General features: G+C 45.3%; 1 protein-coding gene across 1 annotated transcript in view; it reads right to left on the reverse strand.

Moving 5' to 3' along the window:
- The window catches only part of CACNA2D3 (calcium voltage-gated channel auxiliary subunit alpha2delta 3), an 866,841-nt gene that overhangs the window by 387,470 nt on the left and 461,353 nt on the right, over positions 1–18,018 (reverse strand). The window contains exons 10-11 of the mRNA XM_080820180.1: positions 13,956–14,045; positions 6,497–6,610 (exon numbers count right to left, since the gene is read on the reverse strand). Of these exons, the coding sequence (XP_080676306.1) occupies positions 6,497–6,610; positions 13,956–14,045 (204 nt within the window). The remainder of the gene's footprint in view (positions 1–6,496; positions 6,611–13,955; positions 14,046–18,018) is intronic.

Raw genomic sequence — 18,018 nt, forward strand, 5'->3', positions numbered from 1 at the left:
CAAGCCCCCACATTCATCTGGTTCTGTGGCATGAGGGAGAGAGCCAGAGTACAGGTGGGGTGGGGGGAGCAGAGACCCCTCACCTACAAGCAGTATGACCTAAACTCCTTCCCCAGTTGCTCTGTTTTGGGTAAATCCCTTCTCCTCCTGACCAGCTCAAGGGAAGGCAGAAAAGGAGCTTTGGAAAATCAGAAAAGGAAATGTAGGAAATGTAGATTAGGAAAAAAGGAAAGAACAAAAACTCCCTTCTGGATTGCTTGAGACTATTTAAGGCCTGGGTTCTTAGGATGACCACTGAGTCAGCTCAGAAACTCTGCTCCCCAGAGGGGCACATGTCCTATGGAAAGAGGCAGAAGGAGGGGTACTTGAGCTTTTCAAAACCACCCCAAGGGCACTAAGACAGAGCTCAGCCTTCCAGCACCTCCTCGAGGCCACAAAGACATGGCTGGCTTGAGGCTTCAGCTCCCAAATTATGCCAAGCCAGGGAGGCCTGGGGGTGGGGGGCAGAAACCCTCAGAGGGCTCCTTCTTGGGAGATCTGTAACATAGGTCAAAGGACAGTGACTTCCAAAAGCGAAACGTTTCCAAAAGTGCTCCAAAGCCAGACCGCCAAACCATTCAGTGATCAAAGGCTTCCCCTGGACCCCAAACCAGGAGCTGGTCTGGCCCCACCCCTCTGTGCCATCGCCACCAGCTCACCCAGGATCCTCCAGGAACCCTGAGCCCTGCTTGTCTCTCCAAGGACCTCACCACGGCTCCTGTCCTCACTTTCATTCTGGACGTAACAGATAATAGGACACAGAGCACACATAACCAAAATAACAAGCACCTTTGAGTTTCTTTCTAAAAGAGGAAAACCACTTAATTACACCCAGACAGCCTCGACCTAAAGCCACCCATTTGCCATCCAGTTACTCTCCGCCTGCAGCCCCGAGGGGTTCCAAACCTTTGACATTCCGCAGACCACCCCCCACACGCACACTTGGGGGTGGGGGGTGGGAAGGTTCCAAGGACAAGAACTCGTTTCCTGGGTGACAGTGGGGTCAGGCAAGCTTCCACCACTTTACCCGCAGCAGAAGCAAGCGGAGACTCCTCCGTGCGTTGTGCAGCGGCTGCAGCCACGTCTCACTCCCCGGGGTATCACACACAGCAGAGGGAGTGATTAGCCCCTGGGCAGGTGGATTCTGACAGGCATCCTGGGGATCCTGCTCTCCTTGGATTCAAGGAGTGTCTGGCTTCCTGGGTCTCAGCAAAGAGGGAATGTGATTCTCTCTGGGGTGTTCCCTTTGTTACTCAGGTGATATGAAAACTGTGACACTGCCACGTGCTCCCATCACCACCAAAATAGGATCCCAGGGGCAGTCAAGCCTGATGGTTAGGGAGACTCTCCGTGCTGGGCACTGGGTCCAGCCCCAGACTGGGTCCCCGCAGCACAGCCCCTTCTTGAACTGCTCCAGGATCAGTCCTGTATCCTGGCCCTGGTGGCAGCGCTGATGGAAAAGGGGGGAAAAAAACAGAAAACGACTCAGGCCAGGAGAGCAGAAAGCACTGCTCCAAACGTGGGAGAGATCCCAAGGCACAGAGAGAGGGATTTCCCATAAAGGCTCCCACCCCTCAGCCCCTGGTTATATGGCTAGTATAGTTCATTCAACTGGAAAAGAGGAGTGGAAAGGAGGCAGAAAAACAACCAAGACCATCCTCTGTTGAATTCAGCAAATGCACGGATTTCCAAGGGCATCTCCATGACTTTTAACAACCCACTGATTGATTCCTTTAAATCAGGGGTTGACAAACTTGCTAAAAGGCTAGATTCCTTAAATGACTTTCCCACCATTTTCTTACCTATCCACTCTCCCCTCTGTCTTATGCAGCAGGGAAGGTAATGATAAATCATTCCATGACCTTCTTCTTCTTCTTTTTTTTAGTTCACTTGGAAGAGCAACTCTATAGGTGGCAGGTATGACCATTTTTCTAACTTAAATGCAGGCAGTTTTATTTCTTGAGCAGATCCTGGAATGAGTCCCTTCCATGGAGAGAAGTTCATATTTTATTCCAAGTATGTAAGAGCAGCTGTTAAGCTGCTAACCAATGGATATTAGGCAAAAGTAAATGGCATCCAATAAATGAATAAATAGCTCCTCATTTCTGCCCTCGGAAAGAAAATGCTGGCAAGGGACTCATCGCATGGCAATCATGATGCTGTCTTCGGACTCACAGTTAAATCACCAATAATGGATTCCTTCTTCCAACTCGTTCTAAAATGTTTTATTAAGCAGGTGCCTTGAACGAGGCCCCGGTTAGGTGATAGACAGCTTTAAAAAATGACACCCACAAGTGGCCTTCTGGTCTGCTCCCCACTTCCTTCTGCTTTCCTCTTTTGGCACCCGACTGCCATACTGCAGGCAAGTCCAGGCTACTGCACTGAGGGGAGAGGCCTCCCCGTGTGGCTCTGGAGGGTTAGACATCACATAGGCAGGTCTTCGGGAGGAGAACCCAGACAGCCCAGCCAAGCTCCCAACTTCATTCCGCTTCATCAGGGACTTGACCTGACACCACACGGAGCACAATCGCCACCCAGTTAACCCACAGATTTGCAAGAAACGATTAAGTGTTCTCTTAAGCGATTCGGTTTGGGGACGTTTAATTGGATTGTTAAGATGAATGATTTCCTCTTTCTCCCCTTCTCCTCGTCTCTCCTATTAGTTTTCTATTGTTCCATCACAAGTTATCACAAATGTCGTGGCTTAAATAAACACACATTTCCAACCCCCCAGTTTCTCTGGGTCAGGAGTCTGGGCACAGCTTAGCTTGGTCTTCTGTCTGGGATCTCCTGAAGCTGCCATCAAGGTATGGACTGGGCTGCGCTTTCATCTGGGGCCTCAGCTGGGGAAGAATCTGCCTCCAAGCCCATTCAAATTCTTGGCAGGATTCCTTTCCTTGTGGCTGCAAGACTGAGGGCTCAGCTTTTTGCTGGCTGTTAGCTGGAGGGTGTTCTTGGGTGCTAGAATTTGCCCCCAGGTCCTTGCCAATGGGCTTCTTCAAAAGCTGCTTACTTCATCGAACTGGAAAGGAGAACCTCTCTGCCTTCAGGAAGTGTGCAGGCCCCCTTTTTAAAGATCTCCTAAGTAAGGCTCACCCAGGATATCCTTTTTGATGAACTCAAACCAACTAACTTGAGACCTTGATGATATCTACAAAATCCCCTGATGTTATTATATTCTGTTAGAATCAAGTCACAAGGTCCACTCATACTCAAGGTGAGGAGATTATACAGGGGGTAAACACCTAGAGGCAGGTGTCTCTATGCTACATTTCTCAGCAGCACTGGGATATGCTGTGTGGTAGAGGTACTGTTCAGAGATACAGAATCTGTCCCCAAGAACTCACCAAACCAGTGAAGATGAAAGATAGGCCTAGAAGCAATTAGTGCTGAACATGAACACAGGGCTCGGTCGGGGCTCTGGGCATGGCTGAGTATGAGGTGCCGGGGGGCTGTGATCTTCAAACCCAGACTAGGGAACTGGGCTGGTGGGGTTGATGCGGCGGTGGGCGGTAGGGGCAGTGGGAGGGAGGAGGAGAGAAGTGGGAGAAGACAGAATGGTGAGGTCACGGTCAAAAGCAGCATACAACGGCCATCTCAGGGGGCAGCCATATCTCAGCTCCAGGCTTTTTTTTTTTTTTTTTCCCCATATAAGAATGTTAGCTCCCAAGTGCCAAGCATACCCATTTATGACAGAAACTAAAACAAAAATTTTATATACTCTCTCCAGATTTTTAAATGACGATCAGTAACTGGCAATTTTTAAAACAAAGTATGAGCCAGGAAACACAAAGTTGTGTGCTGCATTCGACTGAGGGAATAGGTTCTTATAAAGTAAACAGAGAGAACAAAAGTAGCCGAGCCCACAGAGGAACCAAACACTGTTCCTTGGGCTGCTTCTTATTTACAGGAGTCGTTCCCCAAGTGTGCAGCACCCACATCACCTGGGAACTTGTGAGGAATGCACATTCTCAGGCCCCAGCCTACTGGATCAGAAACTCCTAGTGTGGGGTAAGCAAATGGTATTGGAACAAGTCCTCCAGATGATTCTGATGCTTGCTCAAGCTTGAGAACCATGGTCTTATGGGAATCACCTTCCAGCCTTAAGACCATTTTCCTTTCTTCTGAATCTACTTCCTGTTTCTATAATCTTGAAGATTGCCAACTACAGCATGACATAACCCTCTACCAAATGCCTAATGCGCAGAATCAACACACGGGGATCCATGCAGACTCGCTACCTGCATCTCCACAGAGAAGTCATCAAGAAGAATGTGTATGTGTATGTATATGAACGCCATAGAACTCTCCAGAATGGAGCAGGAGGGATGGGATCCTGCTATGAATTTCCAATCATAGAAGACTTTCTTGCTACAAAAAGCAAATCTGCTTCGACTTGATAATACTTTGTAAGTAGATGAAGCTCCTTGATGTAATGTTGAAATCTCCAAGATTCTGGTTCCAATTAATCCAAGAAAGCACCAGGCCTAAAATCAATATTGTACTTTTGGCAAGATATGTTTAAATTTGTCTTTTATCTGAAGAATTGTGACCTTGAAGCCTTTGTCCTCTGCCTCTTCCCACAGGTAAGGACTGGATGTTTAAATACCAATATTACTGGGCAACTGCTCTCCACCAAGTATCACCATGTGGGAGGGAGTCATAGAATTCAGTATGGGAGGACTTGTCTGATAATTTATTTGGCCTTAATGGAGCTGCTTATAAAAAGCCCCCTTTACTTTCTTCTTTTTATGTCAGATGGTCCTAAATAATTCAAAATACCCTCCAACATGCTATGCAATGTCATGGCATCTGCAAACATTCTACATGACCACAGAATGTCAATGGCCCTACCTATGCTTACTAGTGCTGTGGCCTCCCATCCCACCGGGCCTCTCTGTCACCCAGTCACACCTTAGGATTGTGCATTAGGCACTGGTCATGAGCCTAGCACTGTGACATATGATCCACAGGGTCCACACATATCCAGCATTTTCCTCCCTCCACATGACATATGTCCATCCAAGAATTAAGTCCCCGGAAATCATCACCTGAAATCCCACATCTAAAATACTTTGTCTAACAGTGAATTCCCATCTTATTCAAGGGTTGGGTTCTAAAGGCAGTCCTTATTGTGGGAGCCGCCATCAGCCAAATTTATTCCTGGACATCTCTTAGGCAGGTGCCATGGCAGAATCCCACATTGTCTTAGGAAGCCTGGCATGACTAACTTTTCCTCCAGCTTCAGCAGTGATGGCTGGGCACCAGAGAAAGGATTAGGCATCCCTTTAGGGACCATGTTGTACAAAACGGATGTATCTTTAAAAAGCAGACGTACACTTGATGAGGTGAGATGTCAGTGTTAGTGGAGAAAATGCAGGGACCACGAATGACTAAGGGAACTTGGAATGACATATCAGGTTCCCTCAAGGGTATCTACTCTTTGGATACAGCTGAGGACACAGCTGTCATTTGTCTTCTCTTTTTGCCAAGTATGTATGGTTAGTTCAGTTCCAAGAAATTAAATACACAAAGTAGGGAAAGTAGGACGGACTTGATTTGAAGGGTCTTACAGACACAGAGTAATGCCAGTGGCTCATGGGACGTGAGAGAGCCTTTGTGATGTCCCTGGGATAGCACCGTCTCTGACTGACCTTTTTCCTGTAAAAATTCCACCATTCAGGTGAGAAAGGATGATGGACTGCTAATCTACTAATTGGTGCCCACCAGAGGAATTGATTAAAAACATGGATTACTACACCACATCCTTAGACATTTTGATTCTGTAGGTATGGGATAGAGTACAAGTATCCATAATCTAAAAATCTCCCCAGAGAATCCAAACTAGCTAACAGCTTGAGGAACATCTGGGTTTAGGCACTCAGATACACCAAAAAATTTTAATATTCATCACTGATATCCTAACATATGGATTCATCAGATAAATAAATGTCAACCTGGAAAGCAAAGAAGGAATTAGAATAGAGAACAAGCTTTGACAGGGTGGGGAACAGCCCTGGGGGATAGAGAGAAGCTTCCGGGTGATCACGAGGGTACAGAAGGAGGAACCACAGAAATCCAGAAGCATCCAGGAGATGACTGTGTGGCCACCATGGCTGACTTCACCATCTACAGATGCTGGACTCACCAAGCAGCTCTGGCTCCATGGAAAACCAAGTGCTGCCCAATATGGACAAAGCACTTTTCTCAATGAAACATTCCACTGAACACATTAACCATGTCTTTATGGGTTTCTTCTCTCCTCCAAAAAAAATTTCATTTTAAACAAGAAAAGTCGTCAGATTCTGTTTGGTCAACCAGAAGACACGAGACTGAGAAACCATAGGTCATTGTGAGATGGAGTCTAGATGGGGCACCTAACCCTGGACAACCTGAGGGTCACAGCACAACACAGGTTCTCCGTCAACTGCACTGCACGGCGGCACAGGTACCTTACCTTGCGATCCGGCCAGTTGTATTTGGCAAAGATGGTATCATAGGTGTCCACCGCCCCATCGGTGATGAGCATGATGGCCTGGCTGCAGATACTTCCTTGTCCTGTGTGGTTGAACTGCGGGAAGAAACAAGTTCAAATTAAAAAACACGCCAGAGACGTCTGTACTTCCACAAGACTTCAGAGGCATAGGGCTTGGGAAGCCTCCCCAAGTAAGAGCTCGTTCTGCAAAACAGAACCTACACCATAAGCTCTTCCCTATGCATTCACCCGATTTGCTTTGACAAACTGGAACTAAATACTGGTCGCGGAGGGGATTTCTGAAAAACACACGCAAGATGGGAAGTGAGACTCTAGGACAAAGAACCTCTCTTTCCTTCAGGCACAGACAGTGCCTCAGAATGTAAGCCCCTAAAGCGTTGGCACAGTCACCCTTTAGGGACACATGAGCTGCAGAATAAGAGGCAGGCAACGTCTCTTTCAAAATCTAAAGGAGTCTGGTTTGATGCGTTATAGGATACAATCAGCGAGGTTTTGGAGAATAAAGTCAGGAACGTGTCAATTCAGACTAGAAGCCCAAGCACTCTTTTGGTAGGGTTTGTTTTAAATATATATTTGTTAGCATGTAACATTATATATTAGTTTATATGGCTTATAAGGTATAGCAGACTGAAATTTCAAGATTGTGCCCACTGGTATGCAAGACCCTAAATTTCTTCAACTTTCAGTTTTATGTGGCATTATAAAAGTTCCAAGCCTTTGTGAGTGGTAGACTGGGCTAGACTGGTCACCAGAAGTCAGTGTCCATCCCTTGAATCAGGGGTGAAGAATTCTCTTAATGAATACTACCAATGCTGCAATTCAAAGCAACACTGGGTCCTTTAAAAACCCTACAATTGGAGCATATGGTGGCTCAGTCGGTTAAGTGTCTGCCTTTAGCTCAGAGTCCTGGGATCGAGCCCTGCATCGGGCTCCCTGCTCAGTGGGGCGTCTGCTTCTCCTACTCCCTCTCCCCTCCCCTCCACTCATGCTCTCTCTCTTTTTCAAATAAATAAAATCTTAAATAAATTAAATAAATAAATAATCAAAATCGAAACCCCCACAATCAACATGACAGTGCCAAGGCATGAAAACATACAAGAAGTCTTTAACTTTCAGCAGTGAAAATTCCCACCATTTTATGTGGCGACATTTCTTTATTAATTCTAACATTATTTACTTAGTGCCCACACAGAGCTGGGGCTGAAACATGCAAAAATCCCTTCCCTCCTGTAGTTCATAATTCTATGTGGGGAGACATATAGAACAAAGAAAATAAGTCAATTTTGTTGTATGTGTGGTAACAGTGATGGTAAGGAACAACAACAACAAAAAAAAAGAGCAGGGGGATAGGAAATGGGAGGGAGCAACTTTACAAAAACTAGAGAAGACCTCCCTGAGAAGGTGACGTATAGTGACACCTGCAGGAGTTGAGTGTCTGGGGGAGGGACGTCCCAGAGAGGGCCAAGAGCACACACAAAGGCACTGAGTGGGCACATTCGATGTGTTGACCAAGACACTGGGGAATGAGGGAGACCATTCTTGGATTTGCTGCTGGGTGCTGCTGAAGCAGAGAGGTAGTAAAGCCTTCAAGTTGAGATTTAATGCCTCGTCACTGTGTACTTAGAATTCAGATGTTAGAGACTGATTTCAACTCAAGAGAGAAAACTGCAACTAACTGCATGAATGAATGGATAGCAGGATGGATGAAGGGAGGGAAGCTTTGCTCTGCCCCAATATGGCCCTGAGCCATTTCTTCCTCCCTCCCTCCCTGTTTTCCTTTCTTCCTTCCTCTCTTCTCCCTCGCTCCCTCCTTCCTTTCCTTCCTCCATCCCTCCTTTACTTCCTCCCTCCTTCTTTCCTCTCTCCCTCATTTCTCCCTCCCTCCCTTTTTCCTTCCTTCCTTCCTTCCTTCCCCTCCCCTCCCCTCTGAAAGACCCACCTTCACTAAGCTTCATAGTCTCAGTAAATGGCATTGTCCCTTCCACTGTGAGACACTGCTAAGATCTATCATCATAGTGTATTTTCTTCCTTGCTGCGGTAGGAAGAAATGTCCCCTGTGGTCCTGTCCTATCAACAGGTTGTTCTGGCAATGTTTTGGGGGAGCCCACGTTCAACACGGTCTTCAGAGCATTGATAAACCCAGCAGTGGACCACCGAATAAAGGTGATCTCTGCTTCAGTTCGCAGAGGCTAAAGAAAGGGGGAAAAAAATCAAGACACCTTGCAACTGTTGTGCATGCAACTTATTGGAAAGCATCCTGGCAACATTCTTCCAAACGAAAGGCAAGAAAGAAAGGGAAATGAAGATATCTGAATAATGCAGACTGGAAGAAGGGGGCTGCCCTGAGCTGTTTATTTAAAAACATCACTTTCCTCTCTGGCTGAGTCCCTGGTATTCTCTGTGGCAATCTGCAGTTGCAGAATTTTGAAGAATGCAATTAAATTCAAATGCTTTGATGAGTAATATCTCTTCTCTTCATATTTGTCTAGAACTTTTTTTTTTGAATAGCGGGAGTGATGAAAGTGTTTTCCATAATAATAACAATGACAAGGGCCTGATGATGAACTACAATTAGCTCAGTGATTCATCAGTTAGCAGCGAAAATTTCAATGCATCCTGACATTTAGAGCATTTGGTTGTGATTAACAGTCTTTGAAATGTCACCGAATTTTATTTAATTGGCTAAGAAAAATTTTTAAAAGGTAATCACCGCAAAGATCATATTCATCGCCAAAAAAGATAATTGCGGCTGTCACATGACAAGGTAGATGCTAACTACTGTAGCAGACTGGCTCTGTGTTCTTACAGAAACTAATGAATGCAGCAGAGATCAAGAGCTGGAAGGGTCTTAGAAGTTTATTCGAATGCTCCTTTCAAAGCCGTTTGTACAACAACTGTAAGCCTTTAAGTCATTGGAGCAAATACTGACACTGAAATGCAGGTAATTGCAAAATCAAATTTGCTTGATTCAGTTAGAGTAACCTCTGAACCATTCTGAGCCCCAGCCTCAATCACACTTGCGATTATGTGTTTGTGTGTGTGTGAGAGAGAGAGAGAGAGAGAGAAGAGACACAAACACACACACACACACACACACACACACGGAGAAGGTATGCTTGTGTGGCTGGGAAGTAACTATTCATATTGGCTTCCAAGGGCAGGCTTAATACACAGAAGAGAATTATACCACTTAAAGGTCATATTGATGAAGTGGAAAATAGCTAAAGCTTCATTTTCATGGGAGATTAACCATCTCTGTGTTTTTCAGAATGTTTGACTATTTAAAAGCCCAGTGGCAAGCGATGAGATAGAAATGTTTCTCTCTATGAGATAAACGAGCACTGAAAATAGGGTGCCACCCACCAACCAACCTCCATCAAAGATATTCTGTAACGTTTTTGTTCCTTCCATTTCTTGCTATCTGGAATTTACATTGGATCCACTGGGTTTTCTGATTGGCCAGACCCCAGAGGGATTTTATAGGCGAAGGCAGAGCAGGGAGGCATATGGAAGGTTTCCCTGGTTCAAAACTATTTTTGTCACCAGGATTTAAGGAAAGAAATCTGCCATGTGTTGGTGATTTCTCTGGATCTGAGAGGTGCTGGGAGGTTAGTATCTTGGAGCATACAAACATATTATGCCTCAAGGTGGACTTGGTGAGCTGTGACTTCTACAAGAGTCTAACCGTGAGGTTCTGATATGATATAGAGTTCTTGAGCCAATATGTTTGGGTACCGGCATAAATACATCTTGAAAAGGTCTGTTATGCACAGGTGCACTGTGAGTCTCCGGGAAAGGAGGATGGCATCTCGCCACCTTGACAACATTTATGCTGGACTACCTCGGCAGACCAGCATGAGCTGGGCATGTGGTGGGAAACACTGGTTTGGAAGGGTCTGGGAACAAAACCAGTAAGTGGACAGGATGGGCAGAGAGAAGGTCAGAGGGCAAGGAAAAAGAGAGAGGGGACAATGAAGGCAAGCAGATGATCCTGAGGATGGGGGTAGGAAGTAAGACCAAACAAAGCATCAGGAGCTCGAGTTGCTTCTAGAAGCCAAAGGCAGCCCAGCCAGAGTGGAGGTTGCCCAGTGTCTCCATGGTCACGGAGATGGCTCTCCCCACCCACCCCAGCCCTGCTGAAAGGGACGCAGGTATGGCTTCATTGTGCTGAATCCTCAACCCTGGTCCACCAGGGCCAGGTTCATGGGCATGTGATGCTGTACGGGACCCCTCACTCCATTTAACACTCTGCTGCCTTTCTCTTAAGAGTCTTAATGACTTCTGGACAAGGCACCTGCATCTTCATTTTGCCCTGGACTTCACCGATTATGTGGCCAGTGCTACGTCTATTCCTGTCCCCATTTTACAGAAGAGGAAAATAAAGGTGAGGCTAAGCAGAATTTTTTCAAGGTCACACAGCAAGCTCTGCCCAAGTCAGGCTTCTCAGCCCAAACTGCCTAACTCCAGAGACCACAGACTTCACATGACAAGCATCCCCCAATCTTGCTCCTTCCCTGCTTCTGCCAAAGAGCCAGGAAACAGAAATTCACTGCAGGGCAGCTCTCCACACAAGGGACTCACCAGCTCAGAGTAGCCTCCCCGTGCTGTAGACAAGAGGCTCTTAAGATGAAAAAACAGAACCAATTTTATCATTGTGGTAAGTCCTTCCAATACAACCTGCGGGAAAGAGCCTGTGAAGACGCAGAGCTTGGCATCTCCAAGCCCGGAGAAGGTTCCAAGCCCTATTCAGAGTTCAACTCAGAATTTAAAGGTGCAGCTTGGTCCCTTGCCCTTGTCAGCTATGTTCATACATTATTCATAAGCTGTTAACAGGGATGGGCTGTCCCAAACACTGAACCTCACCTACGTGTGAATTCTCTGCAGCCAGCAGCCCCAGGGCAGCAAAGTAGGAGGGAATAGCCATGGTTTTAACTTGAGTTTAATTCAAGATGCTGATGTGGCACCTTACCTCCTGATTTTCCCCTCTTCTTCCCTCTGGACACTGGCTCAGGACCGAAACCTAAACGGCCTTCTGTGTGCCCATAGATATTAATGGTAAAGGGGAGTCGAGAATTAGGGCTTACCCTCGGCTTGAGAGGCCACCGTCGCTGAGTAAGTAAAGCTCGGGTTTTGGAGTTGGGTACAACTCACCGCCGGGATGAGCCGTGTGACGGTGGGTGGGAGCTCTCCCACACACTAACACGTGGGTCCCACAACAGCAGCCTGGAGACTGAGTGCCATGAGGCTGCTGAGCCTGTAGGGGCTCTCCCAGGTCCCACAATATCTCAACAGGACTGTGGCTCCGTTTAGTGTCTGTTTGCACTCAGTTCCACCCCACGCCTCTCCCCAGGATGCCACAGTCTCCAGGCTCCCCAGGAGTTTTGATCAGGTTCACCCAAAGGAGAATACTAGAGGGTACAAGGGAGAAGCCAAGGCTTTCCTCAGCTAGGTCTCCCTTTTTCTGATCCGGGGGCGTGGGCGCTTTCTGGCAATAGCTGCACCTTTTCCAAGATACCAGCTTCCATAGGGCAGGCCTTCCCCCGTGACTCCAGCTCTCGCTGGGCAGCCCCTCCACAGTTTGATTCCCATCTAGATGGTCACAGGGCGGAGGCTCCAATGGAGTCCCTCCCTCCTGTGGGTGCTAATTCCGAGACTGTTTCATCCTCTGTTTGGTTTCTGAGTTTTTCCATCTCTTATGCAGACAAACCCTGAAGTAAACCCATGCCGTTGGACACATCTAGAGTGATTTCTATTTTTTTTTTTTTTACTTCTTAATATCCTAACCTTCCTCCCCGGTCCAAGCCACCAGTACATGTCACCCAGATAACGTCAAGGCCTCCCTGTGATTGTCTTTGTTTCTCAGTACAACAGTCAGAAATCCTGCTAAAATTCAAGTTGGTCATGTCATTCCCCGCTCAGACTCCAGGGACTGTCCATCCCACACAGAGCAAGAGCCCAAGTCCCCATAGGAGTCATGTGGTCTGGTTCCTGATCCCTCCCCGATCTCATTCCCTAGCCTTCTCTCCCCAACTTTGCTCCTAACACTGTTCTCCTCGCTGTATGGTACACATGCCAAACAGCTCTGCCTCAGGGCCTTTGTACCTGTTCCTCTTGCTGGAAACTTCTTCCCCAAAATGAAATCGCCACTCCCTCACTTCTTTAAGGTCTCTACTCCAACCAAGGACACCTAGGAGAGATCTTTCCCGACTGCGCTGTATAAAGCAGCAAGTCCTTATTAAGCTAGAACAATGGGGCTGTTGTTCTCCATAAGACGACACACTTCATCTGCCTTTTCCCATTAGATCCGGGGCTCAGTAAACTTCCTCTGTAAAGGGCCACACGGTAACTATTTTAGGTTTTACAGACCATACGGTCTCTGTCGGAACTAATCAACTCTGCCCTTGTAATGCAAAAGCAGCCAAAGAGGATAGGTAACCAGGTGGGCATGCATGCAGTCCAATAAAACAATTTTTACAAAAACAAGATTCAGGCTGGATTTGGCTCATGGGCCATAATTTCCCAACCTCTGCACTGGAACACGAGGTCCATTAAGGCAAACACTTTGTCTAGTCTGTTCTCTGATGTGTTCTCAGTGTCTGGCATTAAAAGCTCAAAGCATCTACCAGTTACATAAATGATACAGAACCTGCATTAATAAAGATAGTCATTATGTTCCTAATACTTTTCCAGACTAAAAAGAACACAAAAGTAAAACATGCGTGTTCTTTTAGCTTAACACATTTGGATTCAAACGGCAGAGTCACTAGCCCAGGACCCCCAGAGGTTTTCATGGAACATTAACAGGTGCTACTTGAAAAACAGATTATTGTTCTAAGAGGTGTAAGGAACAGTCAGTTGAACAGCATTCCTTCCTGTCGTGCTTCCTGGAAACTTGATTATGTTACTGCGTATCGTGAATCTGCAAGGGGCTGGAAGAGAGGGAAGGACGGGTAGAGCACTCCCTAAGCCTACCGCACAGAGAAAGCCCTTCTGCTAAACATTGCCACAGGCAGGGATCCAGTGTGAAACACAGTAAGAAATGAGTCCACTCTATGAAGAAACTGAAAGTTTCTGAGACAAGATCTGCATTGGAAGGTATTCAAGTGGGGGTGGTCCCAGAGTCAACAAGCACTGCGGGTGAGAGCCCCAATCAGAGGGCATGACCGGCTCTGTCTGGGGCGGGGGGGTGGTTTGGCCTCACTGACTGGACCTGGTTCCCCAGATGACTCAAATGGCCAGCCTCACCCTCCCATCTGGTGCCTATAGATATCACTCAGTGACAGCCAGGGTCAATAGTAATGCTGGTCCACAATACATAAATAAATAAATACATATATAAATAAAACTTAATAAAATAAAATAAAATAAAATTCCATCTCTTCTCCCAGACATAAGAAAGGCAAATTAAAGAGAAGCTTACGTCACTGAGAATGTTGAAGGCCTCGTTCAGAGCTATATCCAGCATTCCAATTCCTTTGGCAAAAAGTTTGTCCAGATGCTCCCGGAAATGCTGGAACAACAGAGTAGAGAATACATTAGCATCCAAATTGTTACATGAAATGTCATTCTCTAACGAACAGGTGCACACTAAGACCAATGAGTCTTGGACCAAAACGGTCATAATATGTTTTTATCCTTCAGCATTCAAAACATAAGAACCTAGTCAATATAAAATTTACCTTCCATATGCATTTTCAGCTTTGATTACATTGTAGAAAATTCTGGTAGAAAGTACTTAATTTATCTGAAGTTCCTACTTTTCTTTCCAGTTTCAGCTTCCATGACCCACACTATCCCCTTTGACCCCCGAGTTTCCTGCTCCTGATCACGCCTGGGACTCTACACATGCTCTCCTCTACTGGGAACCCACTCTCCATCCATTTCCTAGCTCTCCTGCCACATTTTCCTCCCACTTACCTTTGGGACCTCAGTTTGGACATCACCCCCTTCTGGCCTAGGGGAACCCCCCAGACCCCTATCTCTGAGATGGCCTCAGAATGCTTCCTTAGGACCCCATGATGCATCCCATGCACTTAGCACTTTGCATACAGAACTGCCAATTAGATCCTGCCCCTATCCAAGACTATGACATTCCAGAGACTAGGCATGTCCAGTGGCCTACTCTGTCTCCCTTGCTGATCACACATCTGACACACAAAAGGTTTCCAAAGAGCAAGGATAAAGATTGGATTACAAGGGAGCAAGATGGCAGAGGAGTAGACCTAAATTTCATCTGGTCCCAGGAATTCAGCTAGAGAGTTATCAAACCATTATGAACACCTACAAACTCAACAGGAGATTGAAGAGAAGAGCAGCAATTCTAGGAACAAAAAAGCAACCACATTCTGGATGGTAGGATGTGCAGAGAAGTGAATCCAAGGCAATATTTGGAAAGACAGACCACAGCGGGAGGGAGCCTCTGTCAGCCGGCTCCCGGCAAGTGAGAGAGCAGTGAAGCATAAAACCGGAACTGTTATAAGTCTGCTCCACTGAGGGTCGTCAGTCCAGTGGCTAAGTGGGGGGTGGAACTCTTGCTGGGACAGTGTGGTCTCAGGTCCCGCGGGGTCACAGAAAGATCGGGGGTGTCTGTGGCAGAGCTACCAGGTATCAGAGCAGGGAAGCCTGCGGCAGAGACTGAGCCGAGCAGTGGGCTCTCAGCTCGGCGTTACCTTAAACCATGATCCGAGGCACAGTTGGGGCACTGCTCTTTGAGCAGGGACCCCATAAGTGGCAGGTTCAGGGAGACCCCCTCCTTCCTCCTCTGGGAGGAGTGGTGCAGGAGCGTGCTGCAGGAATCAGCTGGGTTTGGAGACTCCAAACAGGGCTGTGCGCCAGAGATGGGAAAGCCCGGTCACAGGCCAAGTGAGCTTGGAATGCAGCCGGAGATCAGGGAGACAGGAGGGATTGACTGCATTTCTCTGAGGGTGCACTGAGGAGTGGGGCCCCCAGCTCTCAGCTCCTCTGGGCAGGAGATTGGGAGGCCACCATTTTCATTCCCATTCTCCAGAGCTAGAGTTCTGGGAACAAAAACTCCCAAGAGCGAACCTGAGCAGATTACTTAGCCCGGACCCCAGCACAGGGCAGCACAGTTCCATCTCAGGCAAAGACATTTGAGAATCACGGCAATAGGTTCCTCCCACAGAAGATCAGCAAAAACATCCAGCCAAGACCAAGTTTACTGATCAACGAGAACTGCAAAACTTCAAAGCTACGGGAATACAGCACATAGAATTTATGGGTTTTTTCCCCATAATTCTATAGCCTTTCAAAGTTAAATTTTTTAAATTTTATTTTTTCTTATTCTAGTTTTAAAAATTTTTTTCCTCTTTCCTACTTTAACCACATCTTATCGATATCATTTTAAAATTATTTTAAAATTTTCATTTTTATAGTCATATTCTATCCCTTCATTGTATTTAAACTTATTATTTATATACATATAAGTCTTTCTTCCTTTAAAATTTTAGGATACAATTTCTTCTAACAGACCAAAATATACCCTAATTCTAGTATATGGCTTTGTTCTGGTCTCCTGCCTGCTCACATTCTCTCCTTTTTTCTTTTTCTTTCTTTTTTTTTTTTTTACTATTTTTCTTTGTTTTCTCAACTTATCTTATCAATTTGTTTTTTAAAAAACTTTTCTACTTTTCACCTTTACAATCATATTTGATCCTTTCATCATATTTACCTATTTTTTTGTGTGTATATATGTGTGTGTGTGTGTGTGTGCGCGTGCGTGCACGCACGTTTGTGTGGTGTGTGTGTGTGTTTCTTTCTTTAAACTTTTGAGAAGCAGTTTCTTCTAACAGACCAAAATACACCCAAAATCAAGTGTGTGGCTCTGTTCTGTTCAATAGCCTGATCATATGTTTTTCTTTTTCTTCTCTTTTTCCCCCGGTTTCGGGTCTCTTCTGATTTGTTTAGTATATATTTTTCTGGGGTTGTTGTTACCCTTTTAGCACTGTGTTCTCTCATTCATCTATTCTTCTCTGGACAAAATGACATGGCAGAAAAACTCACCTCAAAAAAAAAAAAAAAAAAAAGAACTAGAGGTAGTACCCTAGGGACATAATATATATGGACATTAGTAAGATGTTGGAAGTAGAGTTCAGAATGAAAATTATAAAGATACTAGCTGGGCTTGAAAAAAGCATAGAAGATGCTAGAGGATCCTTTCTGGGGAAATAAAAGAACTAAAATCTAACCAAGTTGAAATTTTAAAAAGCTACCAGTGAGGTGCAATAAAAAATGGAGGCTCTTACTGCTAAGATAAATGAGGCAAAAGAGAGAATTAGTGATACAGATGACTAAGTGATGGAGAATAAAGAAGCTAAGAAAAAGAGAAATAAACAACTACTGGATCAAGAGGGGAGAATTCAAGAGATAAGTAATAGATAAGACAAAACAATATTAGAACAATTGGGATCCCAGGAGAAGATGAAAGAGAAAGAGGGGAAGATGGTATATTGGGGCAAGTTATAAAGGAGAATTCCCCTAATTTGGGGAAGGAAACAGGCATCAAAATCCAACAAGCCCAGAGAATCCCCCTTAAAATCAATAAAAATAGGTCAACACCCCATCATCTAATAGTAAAACTCACAAGTCTCAGAGACAAAGAGAAAATCCTGGAAGCAGCTCAGGACAAGAAGTCTGTAACCTGCAATGGTAGAAATATTAGATTGGCAGCAGATCTATCCACAGAGACCTGGCAGGCCAGAAAGGACTGCATGATATATTCAGAGCACTAAATGAGAAAAATATGCAGTCAAGAATACTATATCCAAATAGGCTGTCATTGAAAATAGAAGGAGAAATAAAAAGCTTCCAGGAAAAACAAAGACTAGAAGAATTTGCAAACACCAAACCAGCCCTACAGGAAATATTGAATGGGGTCCTCCAAGCAAAAAGAGAGCCTAAAAGTAACATAGACCAGAAATGAACAGAGACAATATACAGTAACAGTCACCTTACAGGCAATACAATGGCACTAAATTCATATCTTTCAATAGTTACCCTGAATGTAAATGGGCTAAATGCCCCCAATCAAAAGACACAGGGTATCAGAATGGATTAAAAAAAAACAAGACCCATCGATATGCTGTCTGCAAGAAACTCATTTTACACCCAAAGACACCTCCAGATTTAAGGCGAGGGGTGGAAGACAATTTACCATGCTAATGGACATCAAAAGAAAGCTGGGGTGGCAATCCTTATATCAGACAGACTAGATTTTAAGCCAAAGACTATAATAAGAGATGAGGAAGGATACTGTCTGTCCAACAAGAAGATCTAACAATTTTAAATATCTATGCCCCTAACATGGGAGCAGCCAACTATATAAACCAATTAACAATAAAATCAAAGAAATACATTGACAATAATACAATAATTGTAGGGGACTTAAACACCCCCTTCACTGAAATGGACAGATCATCCAAGCAAAATATCAACAAGAAAATAAAGGCTTTAAATGACACACTGGA

The sequence above is a fragment of the Martes martes genome (assembly GCF_963455335.1).
Source record: "Martes martes genome assembly, chromosome: 1".
Lineage (NCBI taxonomy): Eukaryota > Metazoa > Chordata > Mammalia > Carnivora > Mustelidae > Martes > Martes martes.